This window comes from Setaria italica, chromosome V (genome assembly GCF_000263155.2).
Source record: "Setaria italica strain Yugu1 chromosome V, Setaria_italica_v2.0, whole genome shotgun sequence".
In the NCBI taxonomy this organism is placed as follows: Eukaryota; Viridiplantae; Streptophyta; class Magnoliopsida; order Poales; family Poaceae; genus Setaria; species Setaria italica.
The window spans coordinates 42217062-42228133 of record NC_028454.1 but is presented as its reverse complement, the minus strand read 5'-3'; the positions used below and the strand labels follow the sequence as shown (position 1 = coordinate 42228133).

General features: G+C 47.0%; 1 protein-coding gene across 1 annotated transcript; it reads left to right on the top strand.

Annotated features, from left to right (window-relative positions):
- The first annotated feature begins 4858 nt into the window (after window positions 1–4858).
- LOC101785812 (uricase-2) lies at window positions 4859–9192 on the top strand. The gene is made up of 8 exons (XM_004970632.4): window positions 4859–5173; window positions 5269–5361; window positions 5454–5529; window positions 6814–6923; window positions 7530–7621; window positions 8001–8174; window positions 8277–8367; window positions 8823–9192. The coding sequence occupies exons 1-8, from the start codon at window positions 4973–4975 to the stop codon at window positions 8904–8906; spliced, it is 921 nt and encodes a 306-aa protein (XP_004970689.1). The 5' UTR covers window positions 4859–4972; the 3' UTR covers window positions 8907–9192.
- The last annotated feature ends 1880 nt before the right edge of the window (window positions 9193–11072 follow it).

The following is an 11072-nucleotide window of genomic DNA, read 5'->3' as shown; positions in this document are numbered from 1 at the left end:
GTCGCACCGCTGACGAGCGCTGTGCCTTCTACGAGGACGAGGTCGAGGAGCTCAGGGACATCATCCTCAGAAGGGCAATACGGTCACATCATGGCAAAATACATGTATTTTAGTTGAGAAAAGTGATTTAAAAATTCAAATGTCATGTACAACAAAGTGCTAGCGTTTCAAGGGTCGTTTTAGCGAAGTCGATGTTTGGAGTCCTATAATAGCGAAGCGCATTGTTTCGCGTCCTATAATTGCAACTTTCTCTCTGGCGATGGCGAGAGCGGCGCTCGCCATGACTAATGGACGCCCGCTCCTCCTCCACGGTTCCGCCATTCCGCGCTCCCGTGCCCTCCTTGTATCCCCGCACATGCCCCCTCCAAATCCATCTCTCCACTGTGGCGCGTTGCATCCCTCCTCCCCACCGCTCCCCTGACCTACTCCACCGACCACCATCACAGCAATTGTAGAGGAAGAGGCTGAGGAGAAGGAAAGGGAATGCATTGTGGAGGATGGGATAACTACGAGGAGCATATGCGTTGACGACCACTTCAGAAGTTTCAGAGGCCGGATCAGATAAGGCTCATGAGGATTACGGTCATGTTTGTTTCCACCCTCCTAAAATTTTAGCTCTGTTTGTTTCCACCCTCCTAAAATTTTAGCTCCTAAAAAGTGACTAAAATGTGACTAAAGAGCCAAACACTCCTCCTAAAAAGTGACTAAAAAGTTTTAGGAGGCTCAAAACTTTTAGTCCCCTCACCCCTCCCTAAAACCTCCTAAAACCAGTGTTAGACTATCACTACTCCTCCTTTATTGCCTCTGCCCCCACACCCTCCTCCCAACCGCACCCTCCTCGACCCCGCCACCGCTCCCTCCCTCCTCTACACCGGCGCTCGCAGCCTCTCACCGGCGGCCGCGCTATCCCCCGCCGGATCCGCCGGCCCCGCTCCCTTGCGCCGCCGCACGAGCCGGCCGTGGCGCCCCGCTCCTCCTCGACGCCGGCTGCTCCCCCAATTCGGCCGCCGCTCGATCCGCCATCGACGTCGGCTTTCGCGACCAAGAACCGCCGGTCGGGCGCTCCCCCGCCAGATCCCCGCTGCCGCCGGATCCGGGAGAGGGAGGACCGGGAGGGGGGCGGCACCACTAGGGAAGAAGAGGAGGGGAGGGGTGCGGTGGCCGGGATTGGAGGGGAGGGGGTGGCGGCCGGGGAAGTAGAGGAGGGAAGGGGCGCAACGGCCTTGATTGGAGGGTAGGGGACGACGCCGGGGAAGAAGAGGAGGGGATAAAAACCAATCAATTAATACGAGAGAGGTGAGGGACGCCGGCAATCCTAGAAGTAGGAGTAGAGTACCTACGGGAGGACGGTGCGCCGAGGCCAGCGAGATGGCTCCGGGCCGGGAGGGGAGGGGCAGGTGCATGTGTGCGTGGGGTGGGGCGGGGAAGAAGAGGCTCCAGGCAGAGAAGGAGCATGGGGAGGGCATCATGGTCTTTTTACCATAGCATTTATTGCCTTTAGTCAGTTTTAGTCACGGGAACCAAACAGTCTTTTAGGAGATGATTAAAATATTTTAGGAGCTAAAATTTTAAAAGGGTGGAAAAAAACATGATCCTACCTCTGCTTTCAAGCGGCAGCAGAATCCGTTTTTCCAGCGACACCTCGTCATCCTCCGTTCTCGCCTTATTTTAGGTCAAGGATCCCTTTTTGCTGTTAAACAGGCCCATCTCGTGCAGTTGTGTTGATCAATCCGGTTGTATTTGAAGTTCAACTGAAAGCAAGGGGCATAACTGAGTCTGAAGATAAAATGCTCATCTTCATCAGTGTCTTTTATGCTCCCAGTATGCCTGTGGCTATTTGGGTTATCCTCCTTGCATGATTACAAAATCTTTAGATGGAAACCGGAGCGAGCTTGAAGTTACATTTGCACTGCTTTCTCGATCAGTTGAGGCTACTTATTTCCGTGTCGAAGTTGTCTATGGGTCATGGCCAGATCATCTCCGAGGACTTGTTGTCACACGCACGACCAGTCTCGATCGGGATATTGTGCTCGTAGATTCTCGAGATGGAGGAATGCCTATCGGTGGTTTTGGTGTGTTTGGGCTTTCAAGAGGGGTTGTTTCTGTGGAACTATACGGAGCGCTGGAAGTTGATATAGTGGTTTTACAAGCTGATGGCCATGGAAACTCATCTGTTTTTGCGAAAGGTCAGGTTGCTTTCGTGCCAAATAAGGACAGCGTCAGTTATGATACATGCGATCTTGGCTTTTGTAAGATCAAAATCACCGTTGGTTGGTCCCTTCTCGCTCCAGTGGATCTCGAGCGGCTGGATCGTCGTTTTGTCGAAGTCTAGTACTACACTCAAGGGACTGTTTCATCCAAGAAGGCGTTTGTTTGGTTGCAGATTTGCCTATTTAACCTCACCGGGTGCTTTACAAATTACAAGGCTGTCAAATCTCTAGTCAGACTTAGCCTTTCAGCTGTATACCAATTACTTAAAAATCAATCCAACTTTTAATTGTCTACTATATGGATCAATATCTATCGTTACATATTTGGTTGTTTGTGGTCTACTTTGTCGGTCTGCATGTCTGCGTTTCCGTGCATAAACATTAGCTACCTGTGAGGTCAAATGTTCCTTTTTTTTTTCATTGACGTTCTTGTCAAGAGAAGGACATAATGATACGTACGGAGAAATTGGCTGGTTTAGTTTGGCAAAGATTTCATTCAGGACGACGGCGTCGGCAGTGTCATGTAGCTGCCGGCGAGACTGGGCCCGGGCGTGAGGAAGCACGGCAGGACTACACAGAGAAAGAGAAGATCTCGACAGTGAGGAGGACTACAGGAGAACGAACGCCGCCCTGACCTCAAGTTCAGAGTTCTGGATTGGATTGAAGATAGTTGTCTGAATCGATACCAAAGACACGCAGCCACGCAGGGCCCACTTGTCATACACACAGAAAGCACACCTACTACTTCTTGTGTTCAGTAAGCGCTGGCGTATTCCCTGTAGCCGCATTCTCAGCATCTTCATGACCATCACCAGTGGTGACATGGAGAACTGGCCCAAACCTTTCTTGCCAGCTCTCATGCGCGTGCGTGTCGATTGACGGGCAATGCTGTTCTCGAAGCTCAAACAGCAGTAGCCAGCAGCCATGTGCTTCCGATTCAGACACTCGGTGGAGTAATTTTAAATATATAGATCCTTCTACGCCCTTCATTCTAAAATATAGATTATTTTGATTTTTTCAAGATACATTAATTTCGTTATACACCTAAATATATGATTATATGATTATGTCTAGATATATAACAAAGTTTATGTATCTATAAAAGTTAAAACAATCTACATTTTGGAGAGGAACGAGTAGTTGAGATGCTATTTTCTGCACCTGTGTTGTCAAAATCCTACTAAGCTTGTAGAAATGTACAATCATGCATGTGTCGTCGAAGTTCTTTTAAAACCAATGCGACAACTGGCAAGATTTTAAGAAGCCCAGAGAATTTACCGAGAAGCGATCAGTATCGACAAGAATGGGAAAAAGAAAACACTTGCGTCGTCATCAGCATTCTCCTTCCAAATTCTGGGTGGGTTTCTACCTCGGTTTTCAAGCGGCAAGAGTTTGGAATTTTATAGCCGCTGCTCACATCAGCATGGGTGATGGTCGATAATCACTAGATGATTCAGCAGTCAGCATGCGTTGGCCTCTAGTGCTATTCATGGGTAAATTAACCTGTCAGCATTCTACTGCCTGTTCGAACCTCGAAGCAGCACTCGTCAGCATTCTAACGCGTTGGACACAAGCAAGCACAAACAGTGGGATGTCACTGGAAACTGCGGGCAGGGGGATCGAAAACTGTGTGCGATAGTGCGAGCAGTGGGTTTTCTGCTGGGTATAGGAGTTATCCGGGTATAGGACACGATCACACAGTTCGGCGCTGTGATCGTTATCCAGTGTTCGTGATTCAGCCTTGAGCCCTTGACGCAGCAGCGCCTTGCCAAGGACAAAAGACAAAAGGGGTGGTCTGATTGGTTACCGGATGGGCGCAGCCTGGCTCGGACGCCAGGTGCAAGCTCCAGCTGGCCTGGCTCGCCGGCTGCAGCAGCCTTTTGTTTGCTTTGCTCCTGTGTTCAGCTAGGTCGGTCGGAGATCACGTTTGGTTGCCTGTTCTGCGCTGAGTCAATTTACTTTCCCTCTCACAGCAAGCTCTTCCACGAGCTCATCCAAACTGTCAAATATGAAATATCGCGCCTAAAATGGTTGAGTGTCCTTAAAATTCAAGATTTTATCTGAACACGGAGCAGAGCAGAACTTAGTATGTTTGATACAAGGTACTAAATTTTAGCAATATCATGCAATGTCATATCGGATGTTAATTAGGAGAATTAAACATGAGCTAATTATAAAACTAATTGCACGGATGGAGTCTAATTCGTGAGAAGAATCTATTAAGGCTAATTAATTCATCATTAGCAAATGGTTACTGTAGCACCACATTATTAAATTATGGACTAATTAGTTTTAATAGATTCGTCTCGCGAATTAGACTCCATCTGTGCAATTAATTTTATAATTAAACTATATTTAATAGTATCAAATATCGACAGGTGCTAGCGTTTTTGAAATAGACAGCGTGTGCGTCCGCAGCTGCCACAATGCCACACCGGTAAGCCGGAGTTGCCCGACCGACGTGTGGCCCATATCTGTCATCGACTCAACTACCCATCCAGATTTCTCTCCGAGGCTCCGAGCCTGCGGATACACACGACTCCAGAGCAAGCGAGCAGAGCACGAGCGTCCGTGGAGTACGTCACTTTCCACCGCCGCAGCTGGTTCCCACCACACACGCCTACAAAAAGGCACCCCCGTACCGCACGGCTTCCACCACTCCGGCACAACGCACGAGTACAGGACACCACCAGCGCCAGCGATCGCATCGCACCGCACCCGCACGCCCTCGCGGCATAGCAGATCAGATCCCCGCGGCGGCCATGGCCGGGAACTTCGAGCTCCAGGGCCGGCACGGCAAGTCCCGTGTCCGCGTCTCCCGCGTCTGGCGCCGCCCCGCCGCGGCGGGGGGCGACATCATCGTCGAGTGGAACGTCGCCGTCAGCGTCGTCTCCGACTGCCTCCCCTCCTACACCTCCAGCGACAACTCCGCCATCGTCGCCACCGATTCCATCAAGAACACCGTGCGTTCCCCCCACTCGTTCTTTACTTCCTTCTCTCTCGCGCCGCCGCCGAATCGGCTCTGCCGGCTCGTTTGCTGATGATTTCGTTCCGCCAGGTGTATGTCAAGGCGAAGGAGTGCACGGAAGTGGTGTCCATGGAGGAATTCGCCGTGATTCTTGGAAGGCATTTCACCTCGCTGTACCCTCAGGTATAGAATCTCGGAACCTGTTGTATCCGGATTTGCTGCTGAAGGGGGGAATTTTACGGGTCTTCTAATTTCGTGCTGTCGTGTTCGGGCAGGTCTCGGAGGCTACGGTGACCATCGTGGAGCGCCCATGGGAGCGTGTGGTTGTCGACGGAAAGCCTCATTCGCATGGTGAGCAAGATTCTCGGGGTTATCCCTACTGTTTGACTGAGGAAGAGCGGCGAACTTTTGGATAATGAAGAGTATGGTGTTTTTCCGATAGTAGGATACTTAGGACCTGCCCAAATTGCAGTTTTGGCTACAAATTCAATTTCAAGCAATTGCTGTAGAACACGATTGATCGTGACAAAACAAGCAAATATGGCCAACCTCTTAGGAATCTTCCTTGGCTCCCATCACAGTTTGATTGACAACCCTATCGATGAGGAAGAGCCGTGAACATTTGGATAATGAATTGTATGGCGTTTTTCCAATAGTATGATGGATACTTAGGACCTGCCCAACTTGCATTTTTGGTTACAAATTCAATTTCACGCAATTGCTGTACAACACGATCATGACAGAACAAGCAAATATGTCCAACCTTCTAGAAATCTTCCTTGGCTCCCCATCCTCATGCCTCTTGTTGAAATCTTCATTTGCCATTTGGCATCTTTGGGTGTGAGTCACCGATCACTTCCGTCTTCTGTAATAACTCTTGTTGCAAGGACCAGCCTAGTACTGGCCCCATGTGCAAGTGAGATGAATTGCAGCAGTGGGGTCAATGGTCAGTAGGCAATTTATGCTGAAAATGCAGTCTCTCTTTTCCATAACTTCCATCTATGTGTCACTCTCACTATCAACAACTTTGTAGTTTTTTCTGATTGTGACGCCCCGTCTTAATCCCTGAAATATGTTGGAATCTCAAAGGAGCAGAACTTAACACACTGGCTCACATCTTAGGGTGCTCTAGATTTTTCTAGTAGATATCTGAAAGAACTAATGTTGAATGGGCGCTAATCACACACATAAATTGCAAAGTTTGTTCCATCTCCAATTCTTTTAGACAATTTTCTTTGTTAATAATACCGATCATTAATACTAACTATGAGAGCATTTTGATTTTTGAAGTAATTTTCAGTTTCCAAATGTGTTCCAAATTAGGTAAAACTGACCTGTTACTATTAGCCTGTGGTCCATACCAGGAATCCAGGATCCCACCTATACCTGGATTCTTCGCAAGCTGTATCCATTAGTATATGTGCAAGGGGTAAAATGTGATGCAGACAGTTCTGTTTCATCTACTCCAAGAATCAATTATTTTACTATATAGTTGAATGACATTTATTGTCCTATCTAACATCTCATATTTATTTAACTTTCAAATGTCGAATTTCATATAAGGTTTGAGAACACTTATGCATGAATCTTTCCATAGTTACCTGATAATGCTACATTATGCACCACTGTTTATAGGGTTCAAAGTTGGTGTTGAGAAGCACAGCACAGAAGTCATTGTGAAAAAATCTGGAAGCTTGCTTATAAATTCCGGAATCCAAGGGTACTCTCTGCTAAAGACAACTCAGGTATCTCTTCAAATTCTTTTTTTGTGGTACTAGGGCCATCATTCACATATAAATCTACACCATATTTATCTTCAGCTCCTCTTTTCTGGTTGAGCTTGACTAGCCAGTGTGGTACTGCATCCTAGCCTGCTTAAGTTATGAATTGTGTTTTGAACTTGTGATATAGATTTGATAACAGATGGTGTTCCCATAGGCACTAGGCGCTAGTCAAGCAGGTAGCACCTAATTGGCATTAGGTGGGCCTAGGGGAGAATAAATTGGTTTGGCAGGATGTTGTCGCATAGAGGAACATGCATTAGTGCAATTCACTCTCAAACTGGATTTATACAGGAACAAATATGCTACGTCTTACGCTTCCCTGATAATAGTTTCTTCATGTTCTGCTTTCCCTTGTGGCTTTTGTTGGTTGAGTTGTGAAAGAGTCCTACAGAAGATGGAGGTTGTAAGCTATGTGATGATTGCAGGGATTTAATACATTTCTCATGGGCTGGCACTTCGATGGCTTGAGTTTCACTAGATAAAAGTCTTAGATGAACTAGAGTTCTTCTCCAGTATCGAGAACTATGTTGCAAGCGTTATATGCTAAAATTGACTATCTTTTCTCAGTCTGGTTTTGAAGGGTTTGTGACGGATCGCTATAGACTTCTTCCTGATACAAGAGAAAGGATAGTAGCAACAGAAGTAACTGCTTGGTGGAGGTGACTCTCTTCCTGTCTACTGAGAAATTCTATTGCCAACTGTATCAAATATGAATAGATATACTGTTGGTTTACTTAACCTTCATTAATAATAGTGAATATTCAAAAACAAAAAATAGTCAGTTTCTCGGACCATCTTTAAATTTATAAATTGTTGGATCTACATACAGTTGACAAACAATGCTCTTCGGATGTCCTGGTCAAGCAATTATTGTAGTTCAGATTGTTGCCATTACCTTCTACTTTCGGAAATTCAAGCTGATAGGATCTCATGATACAATTCATAACTTTCTGCTTTGTAAAATAGCAAGAATGAGGCAGGGCCTATCCAGTTATATGTTATGGTGTTCTCCGTTCACCTTTTATTTTCTGTATCCAGGTATCCTTTTGAACATGTTTCGCAGCTCCCGTCAAAGCCGTTCTGCTTTACGCAAAGATACCAGGATGTAAAGAAAGTTCTGTCTGATACGTTCTTTGGCCCCCCTGATGTTGGTGTGTATAGTCCTTCTGTACAGAATACACTATACCTCATGGCCAAAGAAGTTCTTACGAGGTATATAACTCAAATTTTGATATCTCCTGTTTTCAGCCCCGTAAAATATGCACACAATTTTCTTTTGATGGGTGACACTGAATATTCATGCGTATTTCAAAGGTTCCCAGACATATCATCAATTCAGCTTAGAATGCCGAATCTTCACTTTCTGCCTGTCAACTTGGGGAGCAAAGAAAATCCATTGGTGAAGGTAAGACATCATTGTTTCCTCCCTGCCTATTGAATTACTCTCCAGAATAAAATGCGTCATCTCAGCTGTAGTTCACATAAATTCTTGCGCTCTATTTCTATTGGTTAGTGTTGGAACCCATCTAAACCCAATTTGGGGCTAAACAGAGGGGGAAAACGAGATTCAGCACTGAAAATGACGCTTCAGTTCGATTAAGAAAACAACCATTTCCAACAATAATATTAATAATATTTTTGTTACCAAATAGGATTTTTTTTCCTAATAACTTTTTGCTGCTGCAGTCCATATAACCATTGTTAGATTCTTGCGTCAAATTAATACCTGTGCCGCCATAATACCACGAGCCAAAATAGTTCAATTTTTTAATGGTACATGTTTCGGCAAGCTGTTTATGTTGGGCATTCTTCAATTTCATATCTGCTTAAACTGAAATATATATCTGTTTATTTTTACAGTTTGCTGATGATGTGTACTTGCCGACGGATGAACCGCACGGAACTATTGAAGCAACTTTGAGCCGTCCCATGTCAAAACTGTAACAATCTAGTGGTCAGGCTGGTGCGAAACTCCTGTTGCGTTTACCCAGCATTCCCAGGCCAAAATAAACAAGAACCTGTAAGGGGGTGGGTGGGTGGGGGGGGGGGGGGGGGGTTGACTATCAGAACCCTTATGCAAAAGGGGTAATAAGTGAATAATCTTGTGTTGCATGTCAGCTGTAGACGTCCAGCTCGTGAAGTCCTTACCGTTGTAAATTTGTACATTATTTCTTACTTTCTTTGTATGAAATCTGTTTAACATCTTCAAAAAGCTTTGCCCTTTTTTTTCTTTTCCTTCTTTTAGATGATCATTTTTGTTTTCCTATTCATTCCTAAAATTATAAGTGCTCCCTCCATTCTTAAGATCCAACGAAATTAAATGCACTAACAAGATACATGGGCCATATGTACATTGGGTTCTTGAGCATTGGGCCTTTTTTTTTTCCTTTTGTGAAACCACTTCTTCACGGTCTCGAAGGGAGACAAGTAGGAAAGAATTCAGAATTTCAGACCGACTAGCTCGAGATCGACTGACCTTGCCCATTCGTTCTCTCACACCGTCACATCACACGGTTGGTCGCTTTGGTGGTCGTGTTGGGCTCGAAATGGAAACCATCTGCCTGCGACCTGCGGAGCGCAGCCGCCCGCCGCACATTCTGCGACCTGCTGCGTGACAGAGAGCACGTGTCCACAAGGACGCAGAACGTGGCCGCGCGGCGTGCGGTTTCCTCACATGCCGCAGCGCTAACAAAATGGGCAGCCGATACGCGCCCAACGGCCCAAGTGCGCCGAGAGCCTCCACTTGATCACTCCTCCGTTTCCTACTTAAACACCAGATTCCCAGACTCCCAGAGCCGTGGACCACAGAGCCCGCGCGCGCACGTTCCCTGCCGCTCCTCGAGTCCACGCTGGATGAACTGGCCCCGATCATGAGCGCGACGAGACGGCAGCGGGCACCGTACGGGCGCTGGCCGCTAGCCGCTAGCCGCTAGCTGCTTCGTCGTCTCGCGGCATCAATGCCTCGCTCGCTTCTCCCCGTCCGCCATCCGCTTCACTCCCAGGAGGAAGGCCGGCCAATTTGACAATTTCCTCGACGAGAACTCACGATATCATCTGCAGTGTGCGGAGTATCAGACGACAAATGGGACAAGACAAGGCGCTGTTGCTGCAGATCCAGCGGGCAGGGGGCGTCCATCCTGGCGCCGGCCGTGGCACATGGCGCCCACGCGACGCGCAGCCTGGCGCCCATGAATTTCTGCTAGCTGCGCCGTATGTTGGCTCCAAGTTGGCACGCTAGATGCTGGCAGCACTCGTCTCGGCCTCTCGGGGCAGCACATGAGGCAGGTGCTCCTCTGCGGCTCTGCCCAGCTCAGCTAGGTAGCTGGAGTTCTGGACCAACAAGGTTTGACCAGGCGCCCATGCCTTCCCCCCTGCCTAGTACTTGTGCACCACGCGACACCATCCTGTATGGCTGTATTCCCGTGCCAGCGTGCCTCCTCACTCCATGGAACCTAATCAATGAGGGGGTGTTTGATTCCACCTTGCTAAACTTTAGTTGCTAAAGTTTAGTAACTTTTAGCTGCTAAACTGCCAAACACCTTTGCTAAAACTTGCTAAAGTTTAGCACTTTAGCAAGTTTTTAGTTGCTAAAACTTACTAAAAGGTGGGCTGGACAACTATACCTCTTGTTTATTGCTTGTTTCCTTCTCCTGCGCACCTTTAATAAGGGTAGATAGGTCTTTTTACAGCTCATTAAATGTCTTTTAGCAAGAGTATCCAAACAGCTTTTGCTAAAATTTAGCAACTAAAATTTCACTTTAGCTGCTAAACTTTAGCAAGAGTTGCCAAACAGGACCTAGGTCTTGCCTGTGCCACTAGTGGCCAACTTGATCCGTGCGCTTGGCACACACAACCAGGACTCCAAGAGGGCACGAACTCAAAGGAAGCTACGGGCTTGTTTGGTTTCTCCTGCTTATGCATAAGCAACTTAAAAATAAGCAAATAAGTTGCTTATGAACCAATCAGTCTTGCTTATAGAGTTGCTTATGGGGTTGCTTCTTATAAGCAAATAAGCAACACAAGAGCTGCTTATTTTGCTTATGAGGTGCTCTTTACCCCCTACCCTCATTTACTCCCCTTTCTCTCTCCCCCTTTCTCCCCCCCCCCCCG

Bases quoted from the DNA above. Each gene is read 5' to 3' on its own strand.
- LOC101785812 (XM_004970632.4), top strand. From the start codon at position 4,973: ATGGCCGGGAACTTCGAGCTCCAGGGCCGGCACGGCAAGTCCCGTGTC. The intron at 5,530-6,813 runs GTGAGCAAGATT...CACTGTTTATAG, and splicing joins CGGAAAGCCTCATTCGCATG to GGTTCAAAGTTGGTGTTGAG. The intron at 7,622-8,000 runs GTGACTCTCTTC...TTCTGTATCCAG, and splicing joins GAAGTAACTGCTTGGTGGAG to GTATCCTTTTGAACATGTTT.